The following is a 16042-nucleotide window of genomic DNA, read 5'->3' on the forward strand; positions in this document are numbered from 1 at the left end:
ACCTTTTGGGGTGATGGATATGCTTTCGATTGTGGTAGTGGTTCCAAGAGTGTCTGTATTTGTCAGAACATCAACCTGCGCTTATAATTGGTGAATAAAGTCATGTTTAAAAGATCCTATTGCTTCAGTATTCTAGTACAGTGTTATCAGCATTATTTTGAGTATAGGTATCTTCAGAGATATGTACATTCATTTGATTTTGCTAAAGAGAAACCTTAGAACACTCAAACTTAAGATGATATTAGTGCCAGACTAAACTCAAGGAACCAGTCTCGTAGGAGGTATGACCACCTTTTACCAGAATTGTGATTCTGATCATCTTGCCCTGAGATGCACATTTTGAAAATGTATATAAAAATCACCTTGATGGAGTTTCCTGCCTAATGAGGTATCTTCCCTATTTCTAGCAACTTTAATCTCTTGCTATTCAAGCATCTTGAATCAGTTTTCTATTTTTATCTTGAGCTGATTTTTTTAAAAAACAGGCTTTCTTATAATACTGTACGCAATTCTTGCGTCAAGATGTTAACACAAGTTTTACCTCATTGGGTACGCTGAAATGCCTTTTATTTGGTTCTCGTATTTTCCTTAGCCAGACTTCTTGCTCAGGATGTCGTCACCTGGAAGCTCTTCTCCCTTTCGTGGCAGTGTTCTGGCTTCTGCTCTCATCCGCGTTTGAGCGCTGCCCCTCCACTTGAGTCACGTCACTTTGTCTTCCTTTTGGTGCTGCTGGCCTCTGCCTTTGAGGTTCCTATTTCCTCTTTGCAGTGCAGTTCTTGCCCCCTGACCTCTGCAACATTCTACACTTACTCAACTCTCATCCTGACATCTCTGTTTTCTGTGAGTTTTCCATGCGCTTGGGTGCGTGTGTTCTGAGGCTGCGTCCTATGCCTTTGCCTTCATCCTTTGTTATTTCAGCAGAGAACCGACAGCTCCCTTCACCGTTGACTTCTTCTCTGATTGCCTTTCTTTGCTCGCAGGCTTCTTGGCTTCTTGGCTTGGTATCAGTGCAGCAAGCCTTCTAATTAGTTCCTCTACTTTGTTCTCTCTCTTATTCTTGCTTATCATGCATAATTTGACTTACTGACCTTTTTTTTTAACTCTGTTTATTTGTTTGTTTATTTTTGGCTGCGTTGGGTCTTCGTTGCTGCACACGGGCTTTCTCTAGTTGTGGTGAGCGGAGGCTACTCTTCGTTGCGGTGCGCAGGCTTCTCATTGCAGTGGCTTTTCTTGTTGCGGAGCACGGGCTCTAGGAGTGCGGGCTTCGGTAGTTGTGGCTCGCGGGCTCTAGAGTGCAGGCTCAGTAGTTGTGGTGCACAGGCCTAGTTGCTCCGTAGCACATGGGATCTTCCTGGACCAGGGCTCAAACCCTTGTCCCCTGCATTGGCAGGAGGATTCTTAACCACTGCACCACCAGGGAAGTCCCACTGACCTTCTTAGAAACTGTCTTAGTGCACTTTCCTGCTAGAAAATGTATGTATGCTTTCTATTGTTTATTCTATGAACTCGCACACACAGGCTGAGGGCAGTTACCTGTGATGACCTTTTAGGACCAAATATAACACTCCCTATCTGCCTTCTTTCTAGTTAACTTCTTACGTCTTCCTGCGTCCTTTTTCCCCCTACTGCCGACACCTAAACATATACCTCCAGTGCTTATTTTTACTTTGTTTTACTTTAATACCATGGTTCATATTTAATCATTTACTCTTTCTTTGTTACATTGCTTTCAAGGCTGGGTTGAATAATATTTTTCTCCAGTGATTTTTTTTTTTGGAATTTTTATTTCTCATAATTTTTTTTTTCCTATTTTGTAAATTTGCTCAGTATTTACTACTTTAGTGTGTGCCTGTTGCCACTCATTTACTACAGGAAATGAAATGTTTTTCAAGCTTTATACTTTGTTTCCCAGTGTGTTTGTCAACTGCTTAAGGATAGGTCTGTTGTTTTGCTTCTTTTATTTACACCTAGAGTATGTTTCAGTGGTGTTTATATCATCATTGCTTGTTGAATTGGATTTGGGGTATGTTAAATGCTGTATGTTTTCGTTAGGTATAATTTTGAGTGTTACAAAACCAGTCTCTGTTTTATTTATAAGCTATGCATATTTAAACTTAATAGGATGGGATCACATGAAATGTATACTAGAAACTTGTTTCAAAACTTGTTAATTAAGACCAAGTTTTTTCATAGTTACATAAATTTAGTGACAGTTTATATTTTAGTTTGTTACATTGAATTAAGCTTTATTGTTAGTAACAAAGTATACTAGTTTTTGATTGTTAATGGTTATAATATAGTAGGAAAACATGTTAAATTAGGTAATTGCTTTTTAAGAGTCAAGTGTTGAAATTTACTTTTTTCTTTTGAGGGTAGTACAGACCTAAGGTCTTGTGAGACAAGCATGTGAGAGCTCTTTATTTGATTCCTAGGCTCCCCTTTTTGGCAGTGGAGGGGCTGTGGCTCCATCATCTTTTTCTTCTCGAGGACAGTATGAACATTACCACGCCATTTTTGATCAAATGCAGCAACAAAGAGCAGAAGATAATGAAGCTAAGTGGAAAGGAGAAATACGTGGCCGAAGGCTTCCAGAAAGGTATGGCGTGTTCTGCAGAAGTTGCTTGTGCTTTGCTTTAGAGAAAGTAATGGAAGTCATCGTGCATATTTATTGGCAGAGGAATCCCACCTGGAGCACATCCAGGATTTCCCAAGGGGGCTGCAGGTCATCACCCTTCCTCTGATGCCGATACTCTTAGAAAAGCTTGGAAAAGAGTGAAGACCGTGTCTAAAGAAGCCGGTATAAACAGGTCGGACTGTGATGACCCATAAACTCGCCCTTGCATGTGAACTTGTCCTGTCGTGCACGGCCTCTGCCGGCACCTTCTGGGTGTCTTCTCCGTTATACGTACAATACTTCTTGCCTTCTGGATGCAGTCGTTTTCTTATGTGCAACTTTGGCCCTTGATTACATGTGGGAAACATGTAGCTCTTCAGCCTAATTTTTGTAGCTTATATATGTTATAGGCTGAACATACTATTTAAAGGAACATGTGATAGCTTTGAACCAACATATGGTTGTAATAACTTTATCCACTTGCTTTAAATAAGTCAGAATATATTTAAAATGGAATTACATTCTATGCAGAACTCCAAGACATGCTTTTGGGTCTTCCTTTTCCTCATTACTTAGAACCCCACTTTTCTCTTTGTTGTTTTCTCTTCATGTTCATCTCTGGTTGATGGCTCACTGTGATCCTGTTCATTGGGTTTTTTTCTTTTCTTCCATTAATTAATTTAATATGGTTGCAGTCAATAGTTTTAATTTGCATAGTTCCTTTTTTTAAAGTATGCATATGTGTTTTTTTAGATCTTCCCATTTCTTCCATAAAAACGTTCCAGTTAAGGAAGAGCAGATATCATTTTGTGAAAATTTAATTTGTCATTTTACAGAGAATACTTTTGAGTGTGATAAAACTCTTTATGGCTCTCCCAATTATAAAAGATTATTAAAAGGTAGCTGAGCAGAGGTAAATAATTGAGGTGAATATAAATTAACATTATGAATTATGTACAGTAGCCTGAAGTATTAAGCTAACTGTAAATACTTCCCATTTTTGAGAAAAGAGGGCCACAGACTTCCACATATGCATGTTTTTTATGAAATGGTAAAGAAGATTTTTGCATGGGGTTTTATCCTCTGGTATTATTGACCTTTCTACTATATAATTTGTATGGCTTTTTTTTGTTTAATTTTAATCAGATCTCCTAAAATAAATGTGTATAGTGTTAAGAAAATAGGGAAAACTATGTTTTGCTTCTTCACACTGTTCATCTTCCATAAGGTTTCTTGGTTCTTCACAGTTGGAGTGACGAGTACTGGACTAGTTTGGTCCATTTGTATCAGGCTCCCATATAACCTTGAAGTGTTCACATAGATTTACACTTGAGTTTCATATTGTTTTCAATGGCTGTGTATCTCAGTTACTTCTTCCACTAGAACACAGCTTCCATTAAGTCTTTGTTTGAACATCAGATATAGTTTCAATATTTTAATTTTCAGCTTTTAAGTCATTTGTGATTGTGAGATCATTTATCATTTCCTTTCTGCTAACTTTGGGGGGCTTAGTAGTACTCAAACATATAGCATACCTTTTCTTATGTTGCTTTGAACTTATTATTGATGATGGATATTATTTATTGCATACTTATTATATACCAAGTTATATTTACTCATCACAGCATCCCTTTGAATTAGATATCACCCTTTTAATAAGATGAAGAAATTAGGACCTGCAGAGATTTAAAACCTGTGTATGATCAGGCCGCTAGTAAGCAGCGGTGGTAGGATTTAAACTAAGTCCGTCTGAGTGTAGAGTTCAGCTCCTCGAGCACCATTGTAAGGACTTCGCAGCTTCTTGAGATACTACTAGTGAACAGGCAGAACAGTTATTGGTTTAGTTGGTTATAAAATTTTTAAATTTTGGGTATTTTAAAGATTAAACATGATACCAAATACCGAATGAACTTTCATATATATTCATTGAATTTATTTTGGTTTTATCTGAGGATGTAGAAAATGGAAGAATTGGTAGCAAACTGGAGATCATCAAGTATCATATAATTTTCAAAAGTCAGATTCTATAAACTAGACTAGTTTTTTTCATGCTCATCCCAGGCAAGATTAAAAGTAGAGCCTGCAAACATCTTAAAAGGAAGCAGTCATCACTGCAATGCAGCATAAATTCACAGAGAATGGATTTTGTCAGATACAGCCTTTATTTCTTCTTAGGGTTGTAGGCTAGAGCTCTAGTTCTCAAACTGTGTGCTGAGGCAACTGGGAGCATCACAGTGCCTTGGATATTTTACAGTTGTGAGGGAAACGTAACTACATCTGTTGGACAAAGTGTGGACCATACTGTTAAGCAGTTTTGACCTAACTATTTAATGAATGGGACTGCTAGGTATTTCTGTTGGCCTTAGAGGCATTGTGAAAAAGTTACTTAGATACCTAGTAGGGTATATAAACTTCAGCAAGATACTGTTGCCAGGGTGTCTCAGTGTAGACATGGTGAAGAAATATAAGTAAAACTTGTTAGGTGGATTAGTCATTGGTTAAAGAATTATATTCAGAGGATGCTGGTTAATATTTTGATGTCCAAATTAAAAAAGTTTTAGAAGTGTGTCCTCCTGTAACTAATCTCCATTTTTAAAGAGGACATAGAAAAAACATTCAGAGGATATAGTCATATTTCCAGAAGACATAAAGTAGAAAGAAATAGTAGATATGTTGTATGATTGATCAGGAAACAAAATAATCTCAGTAGACCATAGCTACAACTAACTTGATTTAGAGAAAACTTAATGGGAATTTGATGTAGTTTTGAGTCTGAAAAATTATCTGACCAAATAAATATACCCTTGGAAAAGGTTTGTAAATAGCATACACTAAAAAGTTGAACTAATGACCTTTCATTGCCTCTTGGATCAAATTGCAGCCCCTGAATGGCCTGCAGGTCTCTTGGAGGCCTGTGTGCTTCCACGGCCTTGTCTTCTGCTCTTCGTTTCCAGAGCTCTGGGAGCGCAGACTTAAAGGACATGGTTTCCTCGTCCTTGTTCCGGTGTACCTGCTACTCCCTCGGCCTACATTTCTGCCTGCTTAATTCCTGCTTACTCTTCTGGCCTTGGTTTAGGTTGACAGGCACTTACTAGGTCTATAAAATGAAAAATAAAATAAAATTGGAGGGGCTTCCCTGGTGGCGCAGTGGTTGAGAGTCTGCCTGCCAGTGCAGGGGACGCGGGTTCGGGCCCTGGTCTGGGAGGATCCCACGTGCTGCCGGGTAACTGGGCCCGTGAGCCGCGATTGCTGAGCCTGCGCGTCTGGAGCCTGTGCTCCGCAGCAGGAGAGACCGTGATGGTGAGAGGCCCGCGCACCGCGATGAGGAGTGGTCCCCGCTTGCCGCAATTAGAGAAAGCCCTCACACAGAAACAAAGACCCAACACAGCCATAAATAAATAAATTAATTAATTTTAAAAACCCAAAAAGTTAAAAAAATAAAAATAAAAATAAAATAAAATAAAATAAAATTGGAGACCTGATTGAGGACTTCCAACTTTTAATTTGCCAAGTAAGCTCATTTAAAAAAAAGTTTCTCAGCCCTAATTCCATCCTTTGGTAAAAGAATGAACATTTTAATGTGAAAAAAGTAGGGTGACACAATCTTACAATACAGAGGATCCTTTGGGATTAAATAAATTTGGATTTGTGAAAATTGTATTAGTCATTTCTTTATGTTGTTGACAACTGTTGAAAACTTAGTGATGAGTGACCACCGGCTAGGGGACGTACCCAGGCTGATCACCACGCTCTTCTGAGCCTCAGCTGGCTGTGGTCTGGGCTGCTCTCACATCCCGCCGTGGGCCTCCACGTGAGGCCTGAGCTGTGAGCCGGACAGCCCCCTCGGTTGCTGCTCGGATGGCTCCTTGGGGAGCTTCTTGGGCACCCCCATCACTGGCGCCATCGGTACCACTGTGCCTCTACCGCTGTCCTCATCCTAGGGCTTTTATGTGTAACGTTAGTATAACCAGCTTTCACACAACTCTGCCTTGGTCAGCAAGCCATTCTGTCTCGTGAGGGCAGCTTTACAGCTCTTTCTTCTTTCAGTACGTTCGTTTTACAGTTTAATATTAAGAAGTCAGATTTATTTATTTTATTTTCAGATCCTGCTAAGGTATACACTCCAGCAGGTTAAATTAAGGAAAGAAGCAAGTTTAATCATGTTGACAAATCAGCCAGTTTAAACACATTTGAAGGATTTGCTTCTCCTGCAAACTCCTTGTGAATGAAAAAGAAAAATAATAAAAAGCTTTCAAACTAGTATAATTATAGGGCTTCCCTGGTGGTGCAGTGGTTGAGAGTCTGCCTGCCGATGCAGGGGAAATGGGTTCAAGCCCTGGTCCGGGAAGATCCCACATGCCGCGGAGCAACTAAGCCCGTGCGCCACAACTACTGAGCCTGCGCATCTGGAGCCGTGCTCTGCAACGAGAGGCCGCAACAGTGAGAGGCCCGTGCACCGCGATGAAGAGTGGCCCCCACTTGCCGCAACTGGAGAAAGCCCTCACACAGAAACGAAGACCCAACATAGCCAAAAATTAAAAAAAATTTAAAAATTTATTTTTAAATTTAAAAAAACAAAAACAGAAAACTAGTATAATTATATATTGCTGTAAGAATAAAAATGCCCTTATCTTTTGTAGCTAGTAATCATTTGTAAGAGAAGAATTCAACTACTGTGTGTGTGATACGCTCCTAACTTCATACTTGCTAATACCCACTGTCTCATATTTACGTATGTATTGTAATCCTTTTCCACTGTCGTAGATCAATAACTTTTCCTACTCCGTCACACTTAAGTGTTGTCTTCTTTTTAACATTTTAAAATTTATTGGTATAAAGTATTCCATACTGAAAGCAACAAATGAACAGGAGTCTGTTTCTCCAACTGTGTGGACACACAAGTGCCATTAACAATGAAGCAAGCTGTATATCGAGCCTGGAGAATTCAATGGGTCTGCCCTCTCAATCAGTACTTTCATTTTAATGTCATTCATATCCAGGAATTACCAATGCACCTTGGTACAAGGACTCATTTGTTTGCAATCTGGTGTGATATGAAATTATTCTAAGACAGCCTATCTTTTAATATTTGGTACACATTTTTTCTTTAATTTTTATTTATGTATTTTAACATCTTTATTGGAGTATAGTTGCTTTACATTGTTATGTTAGTTGCTGCTGTATAACAAAGTGAGTCAGCTATACGTATACATATATCCCCATATCCCCTCCCTCTTGCGTCTCCCTCCCACCCTCCTTACCCCACCCCTCTAGGTGGTCACAAAGTACCGAGCTGATGTGCTATGCGGCTGCTTCCCACTAGCTATCTGTTTTACATTTGGTAGTGTGTATATGCCCATGCCACTCTCTCACTTCGTCCCACCTTCCCCTTCCCCTTCCCCATGTCCTCAAGTCCATTCTCTACATCTGCATCTTTATTCCCGTCCTGCCCCTAGGTTCTTCAGAACCATTTTCTTTTTAAGATTCCATGTATATGTGTTAGCATACGGTATTTGTTTTTCTCTTTTTGACCCATCTCCTAGAGAAATGGAAATAAAGACAAAAATAAATAAATGGGACCTAATGAAACTTAAAACCTTTTGCACAGCAAAGGAAACCATAAACAAGACGAAAAGACAACACTCAGAATGGGAGAAAATATTTGCAAACGAAGCAACTGACAAAGGATTAATCTCCAAAATATACAAGCAGCTCATGCAGCTCAATATCAAAAAAACAAACAACCCAATCCAAAAATGGGGAGAAGACCTAAAGAGACATTTCTCCAAAGAAGATATACAGATTGCCAACAAACACATGAAAGGATGCTCAACATCACTAATCATTAGAGAAATGCAAATCAAAACTACAATGAGGTATCACCTCACACCGGTCAGAATGGCCATCATCAAAAAATCTACAAACAATAAATGCTGGAGAGGGTGTGGAGAAAAGGGAACCCTCTTGCACTGTTGGTGGGAATGTAAATTGATACAGCCACTATGGAGAACAGTATGGAGGTTCCTTAAAAAACTAAAAATAGAACTACCATACAACCCAGCAATCCCACTACTGGGCATATACCCTGAGAAAACCATAATTCAAAAAGAGTCATGTACTGTAATGTTCATTAAGTGTCGTCTTTGCATGCCAGTGTTTTGCTTTATTCAAAGGCATTTATTTATTTATTTATTTTTCTTCCTTTAACCCTCAAGTTCCATTTTAATGCTGTTTCCTTTGCTGAAGTCAAGAAAGCTCACATATTTCCTGATTTTAAAATACTGGCAGCTAACCATCCTGTCGTCCCCCTTTCACTTAGGATTCTCAGCCAAATGTTCAGACCTCTTTTTTCTCTCCCTTTCGCTCAAGGAAAAAGAAAACCTGAAGGAAAGTCGCAAGTGGCTTTTTTGTCTTGTTTTTCTGCTTACCAAGGTGATACAGGTTAGCTTTAGAAATATTGGAAGGTATCGGCGGGTGTTAGAAACAGGAGAAGAAATCACTGCTCATCCTGCAAGGCAGTCACTATGAAGACTGTGGTCTATTTTCTTGCATCTTTTGTTCATATTTCTTTTTCTATAGTTAGAGGAGATCAAATCATGCACAAAGTTTTATCTGCTGGGGTTTCTTTTTTTTTTTTTTGGTATCTGTTTTTATTTAACATTTTTACCATAAAAATTTTCCCATGCTAAAAATTGTTTTCATGGGATTTTTGATGTCTGTATTTGATTCCAGTGCTGTTAGCTACAGTTTATATAGCAAATCCTCTAATATAATACATTGTAATTTTTCACTTTTTTGAACACTGTTTTGAACATATTTTTTATTTCTCATTATTTCTGTAGAATACAATCTTAGAAGGGTAATTCCTGGATTAAAGGAGTTGCTCTGTTATGTTCTTTATGAAGGCTCTAGAGAGAAATATTACTAAATTTATTGAATTTATGAAATTAAATTTAACTAAATTTATTAACTAAATACTACTAATTGTCTTTCTACAGAAGCTGTGCCAATTTATGCTGAGTCTAACAGTATATGATTGTGCCCATTTTATTGCCCCCTGACTAGTACCATTTAGGAGCTAAAGAAGTTTTTGAAAAATATAAAATTTTAAATTAAAATAATGGAGGAAATGAAGTTTTCACTATATTCACTACTGGTCACACAACAGAATATTGACAAAGCGTGTGCCCATGAGGATGGTGATGATGAGGATGATGATAGTGACATAAACATAGGAGCTGCTGCTGGGTTGCGTACTCTGTCCCAAGACCACCGCGGAGGGATTTACATGCCTCGCCGGTCCCCGCTACCTGTGGATTGTGTACTTGTGGATTTGCCTGCTTGCTAAAATTCATGTGTAGCCGCACATCAGCACTCCCAGTCCCTTCACCGTTGTTCCTGGGCATGTGCAGAGCCCCAGGGACTTTGAGTTGCCCAGTGCGCAAGTCCCAGCTGAGCGGGAGCAAGGCCAGCTCTGCTTTCCTGTTTCAGCGCTCATGAACAAATGTACTTTCATAGTCTGCTCAGCTGCATTTTCTGCATTTTGGGGCATTTTGTTGGTGATTTCATTGCTTAAAATGGCCCTCATGCCTTGTGCTGAAGTGCTGTCTGGTGTTCATAAGTGCAGGAAGGCTGTGGTGTTCCTCATGGAGGAAATATTTGTATCAGAGAAGCTTCATTGAGGAGTGAGTTACAGTGTTGTTGGCCGAGAGTTCAGTGTTAATGAATGGACCGTGTAATAAGGTGTCTTTAAACAGAAACACACATAAAACGAGGTTGTATATGAATCCATTGGCGAAAATGTTGTAGCAAGAGGCTGTCAGGAGCCTAACCCTGTAATTCTCCTCGGGGTAATCATTCAGTATGCGCTAATTCATATTCACGGTGACTTTATACAACGTAACTACCAGGAATAATGAGAGTTGATTATTATTAGCTCATCTAGTCATCACCAGTGCTACAAGGCACATATTATTATTCCTAGTTTTATAGATTAAGCAATTGATATATGATAAATGACTGTATAAATAACTAATTTCTTGAAGGCCACATAACTGTTTATTAGTAAAACCGGGAGTTGAAGTTGGACAGTTTGGTGCCAAAGATGACTCACTTAACTTTTGTGCCATATTGACTTTACTAAGGCTTGAAACATTTTATGAGGAAAATTAGAGAAGCTGGGGAAATTTCGCTACCATTAAAGAAAGCATGCTTAAAGGAACAAGTTCAGAAGAATTGGGTGGCTTGTCTTGTAGAAGAGGAATTAGATTTCTTTGTATTTCCACATTGTAGAAGTACGGTGATTAGAAGTAAAGAAGCAGATTTCCATCCATTATGAGGTGTGTTTAGTGGATGGGCTGTTGTGGGATTTAATCAGTGCTCTCAAACTGAAAGTATTAAACTAGGGGTTTGAATGACCATGTGTCAGGGATATTTAGATGGGAATATGAGAATACTTTATTCAGCAAGAAGTTGCATTAGTTAATACTCAGGGTCTCCTCCAATTTGAATATTATGATTTTTTTTAAATTTTAACATCTTTATTGGAGTATAACTGCTTTACAATGGTGTGTTAGTTTCTGCTGTAAAACAAAGTGAATCAGCTATACATATACATATGTTCCCATATCTCCTCCCTCTTGCGTCTCCCTCTCACCCTCCCCATCCCACCCCGCTAGGTGGTCACAAAGCACCAAGCTGATCTTCCTGCGCTATGCAGCTGCTTCCCTATTCTTTTGTTGAACTTTTTAGCACCATTGGCATTATAGAGCATTTTCTCCACACTGTCATAACTTCTGGTTTTTATAATTTGTTTGTTATTGTCATATGTAGTCAGTTCCTTTCCCTGATTCAAACCAAATCAGCAAACTGAAATCTATAGTCATCTAAGACTCATTCAGATTATCTTTTCCTCATATTTTAGATAGCCCATATTTGCTTCTTACTTTTTCATGGTGTTAATTATTTTTCTTCTTCCCTTTTCAATCAGTAACTCTAGCTAGTCCGACTTTGCTTTTTATATCCATGTCTTGATAACACACCTTAGTTACCTTTTTTTTTTTTTTTAAAGACTTTAACTTTTTACAGCAGTTTAGCTTCACCACAAAGCTGAGGGAGACGGTACAGAGATTTCCCACATGCTGTCCCTATACCCGTTGTCAGCGTCCCCCACCAGAGTGGTATGTTTGTTACAACTGGTGAGCGTATATTCAGTTAGCTTTTAACATTAGAACCTCAATCACGTGAGACCATCTTATGAAACCATTGAGTGCCTCTAAACATTTGTATTTTATCGAGCTTTTACTTTTCCAAGTCTTTTCCTCTGTATTGCTTCATTTGAGTAAAGCTGACAACAATTCCGTTTCCTCAGATCGACATTATGCCACTTAAACAGAGGAGGAAGCTTAATGAATACAGCCACAACATCCTTTTTTCATTTCATTAAACTTATACCACCCCAACTCTTCTACCTTAAACCATATTGACTCATTTTTCATTTCTCGGATTATTTCTGCTACCTAGATTGCTGCCATTTTTATGTTGCTTTCACCTCTTAAAAAAATCCATTTTTAGTCATCTTTCAAAATTTTTAATTTCCCTTAGTAAAAGGTTTGAGCCATGGATATGAGGTATCTTACCCAGCTCTTTCCATTTATTCATGCATTTGTATAAGAAGAAGAAAGAAAATAACTTCCGTTTTTCTCTTGTCAGGATGAAAAAGATTTTGCCTCATTATTTCTTTTTTACCCATTTTAATGTCTCTGTATTTCACTTTCCAGATTCCTAATTTCTTACTGTATATTTGTGGCTTATATAGTATTTATATTAGTCATTCCTTTACTATTAATCTAGATTAATGTTCTACTAATTTTAAGTGGCATAAGTTTGGAACTCAAAAGATATAGTCTATTTAATTTGTCTAAAACAGAGTATACACATATAAATTCTTTTATTTATTTATTTATTTTTGGCTGTGTTGGATGTTTGTCGCTGTGCGCAGCCTTTCTGTAGTTGTGGCAAGCGGGGGCTACTCTTCGTTGCATTGCACGGGCTTCTCATTGCAGTGGATTCTCTTGTTGCGGAGCACAGGTTCTAGGTGCGTGGGCTTCAGTAGTTGTGGCACGTGGGCTCAGTAGTTGTGGCTCGCGGGCTCTAGAGCGCAGGCTCAGTTGTTGCGCACGGGCCTAGTTGCTCCGTGGCATGTGGGATCTTCCCAGACCAGGGATTGAACCCATGTCCCCTGCACTGGCAGGCAGATTCTCAACCACTGAGCCACTGGGGAAGTTCCACATATAAATTCTTAATAACATTTAATGAAGAGAATGACTATTAAGAAGTTAATTGACTATTTCCTCTATCCCTATGAGCCTTGCACACATGTATAGTTTGTGCTCACAATTCAGTACAGTTTTACTACTTTAGAGGGGAATAAGGATATGAGAATGGGTTCTTCTTTTTGGTATGTGTTAAGTAGGAAACAGAAATGCATGTGAAAAATGAAAACAGTATAGGTTTTTAAATATTATAAGGAATCATAGAATCAATTAAACTAGTTTTGTCCTTTATTCTTTTAATAAGGTATATTGCTCTGGTTGATTTTTATATGTTGCACCAACCTTGCATTCCAGGAATTCTGTTTTATACATCTTATATCTTCAAAGACAGATGTAATATTGGTAAATAGTTGACACTCAATAAGTATTTGTTTAATAAATGAGAAGGAAAAAGAAATAATGGTAAGCAAATATCACTACAGGTTTTAAGTTTGTGATTGAAAGCAACCAGTTATATATACCTGCTTATTTAAACCAGCTTAGGAAAAAACTATTCAGTAAAGCAAAACTTATAGATTACATAAATAAATAGAACGGGTAGTACTATATTTACATGAATGCTGTGAACATTCTTTAAGTCAAAGCTGTTATGTGTATGATCAGGTTCTTAGTAAAATATTTCTGTGCAGCTGAATTATTTGATTTAGTGAATCAGATCAGTCAGTGAATATGAATTAACATATGTGAGTTGGAGGCCCAGACTGACAAACATTGGCGATACTCCGTATCTTAGAATGGGAAACCAAACATAAAAACTTTATAGAAGTTTTACTCTTATAAGGGTAGAAAAGGAAGTCAGTGCAGTCAGGGTGCAAAGCAGAGGTTTCATCTAGCTGTATATGGTGGTGTAAGCACCCAGGACTCCTCAAAAGAGCCTTCTTACAAGTCGGTACACGGTTTCAGATGACCTATCTGAGCGCCACACTCTCTGAAAGTTTATCTGTTGTCTTTAGGCCCAGCCTTACATAAATGGGGCTATAGCAGACCGGAATAACAGCCTTGCCTATATATTGAGTTGGTCAAAACGTTTGTTCAGGTTTTTCTGTAAGATACAGAAAAATGAACGTTTTGGCCAACCCAGTACATGAAGGAGATTTTCCTAGCCTCAGCAACCAGAGATGAAAAGGAAATGAAAGGAATCCAAATTGGAAGAGAAGAACTAAAACTGTCACTGTTTACAGATGACATGATACTGTACATAGAAAATCCTACAGACGCTACCAAAAAACTACTAGAGCTCATCAAAGAATTTGGTAAAGCTGCAGGATACAAAATTAGTACACAGGAAAGGCTCTGAACCAGCTCTAGAGATTATCTAATCCTAGAAAATTCCAGTGCTGGAGTTTCACAAGAATATCTTTTAAGCACTATGAAAGTTAAATGAATCTCAGGCCACTATCTTCCATAGCTTTATGGTGAATCAGATTTTAAATTTCTACTGTTTAATTTCATATTTAAAATTCTTACATGTCTCAGTACAGTTGACCCTTGAACAATACGGGGGTCAATCTGCATATACTTATAGTCAGCCCTCCATATCTGAGGTTCCTCTGCATCCATGGATTCAACCAACCATGAACATGTAGTGCTGTAGTATTTACTGTTGAAAAATATCCACATTGTGGACCCACACAATTCAAACCTGTGTTGTTCAAGGGTCAACTGTAATTGTTAACAAAACATGTAAAAGAAATGACTGTTTGGGGTATGAAAATCAGAAGTGTTTAAATCTACTGGAAGAGAGAAGGCATTATTTCATATCTTTTTCTGAACGTAACTTAGTTATGGTCCATCACAGAGGCTGTAGGAATTTTGTGTGCCTTCGTAGCCAGTATCTGAGAAGTGCAGTCAATAACTTTCTCATCTTTCTTCCTTACTCACAGAATTACTGCAGTTGATACCATGCAATGAGTTCTCTGTTTACGGGGGGTGGGTTTTGTTTATTTTTGTATCTTTCTTAGTACACGGTAGCAGACACAATATATATTATAAATTTATTTATTTATTTTTGGCTGCGTTGGGTCTTTGTTGCTGCGTGGGCTTTCTCTAGTTGCGGTGAGCGGGGGCTACTCTTCGTTGCAGTACGCGGGCTTCTCATTGCGGTGGCTCCTTTTGTTGCGGAGCACAGGGCTCTAGGCACGTGGGCTTCAGTAGTTGTGACACGTGGGTTCAGTAGTTGTGGCTCGCGGGCTCTAGAGTGCAGGCTCAGTAGTTGAGGCGCATGGGCTTAGTTGCTCTGCGGCATGGGGGATCTTCCCAGACCAGGGCTCGAACCCGTGTCCCCTGCATTGGCAGGCGGATTCTTAACCACTGTGCCACTGGTTAGGGAAGTCCCACACAATATATATTAGATGTTCAAAATGTCATTGATATTTTTTAGTTGTCGTCTAAGCCCAACATGTTTACATTCTCTCATAGTTGTTAGAGGAGGATACAGAAACGTAATTGGAAAAGATGGAAACAAATAAGTGTGCTTTTAGATTTTTCCCCTAATCTATCCATTTTTCTTTTTAATAGTTGTGATTTTCAAGGAATTCAGACTTCACTTTTTACTGCAGTTTTGAAAATTCACATAAACTCTTCATTATTTTTGATGAGCTTTGAAATTGCTACTCTGCTGCTTTAATCTTACTTTCATACTGATTGATATATTTGATGCAGAGTTCCGAAATAAGCTTACCTACTTGGAGACTATTGAGATTTTTCTATAGGTATAGTCTAAAATCATTTTATGTGTCTATAAGTAGAATAGATTAAATGAACATAGCAGTGTAGATTTTACCCCTATTTAAAATAATAATGTCTCCAATTTAAGTGGTAGATTCTAATATATGTATAGCAATTTCTTTATTACAGAGGAAGATTTTCATATCAGCCTTCATATTTTGCAAATATCTCTGAAGAAAATATGTAGAATAAGTGTAAGTTTAAACTTTTTGAAATATTTAATGTTCAGAATTTCTAACTTTGCTGTTTGTCCAAATTCCTCAGGCAGAAGGGGCAGCTGGCTGTGGAAAGAGCAAAGCAGGTAGAAGAGTTTCTACAGCGAAGACGGGAAGCGAGGCAGAACAAGGCTCGGGCTGAGGGGCATATG

At 38.4% G+C, this 16042-nt stretch overlaps 1 protein-coding gene across 12 annotated transcripts in view; it reads left to right on the forward strand.

The window, feature by feature from the left end:
* NEK1 (NIMA related kinase 1) overlaps nucleotides 1-16042 on the forward strand; it is a 223059-nt gene that overhangs the window by 90877 nt on the left and 116140 nt on the right. For 11 of the 12 annotated variants that reach the window (XM_082468835.1, XM_082468834.1, XM_082468832.1 and 8 more), the window contains 2 exons: nucleotides 2433-2596; nucleotides 15940-16042. In XM_082468835.1, coding sequence (XP_082324961.1) covers nucleotides 2433-2596; nucleotides 15940-16042 — 267 coding nt within the window. Of the gene's footprint in view, nucleotides 1-2432; nucleotides 2597-2675; nucleotides 2808-15939 lie in introns of all 12 variants that reach the window. The other variant, XM_082468830.1, reaches the window with a different exon arrangement.

Source organism: Balaenoptera physalus, assembly GCF_965194825.1.
Source record: "Balaenoptera physalus genome assembly, chromosome: 7".
NCBI classification, from domain to species: domain Eukaryota; kingdom Metazoa; phylum Chordata; class Mammalia; order Artiodactyla; family Balaenopteridae; genus Balaenoptera; species Balaenoptera physalus.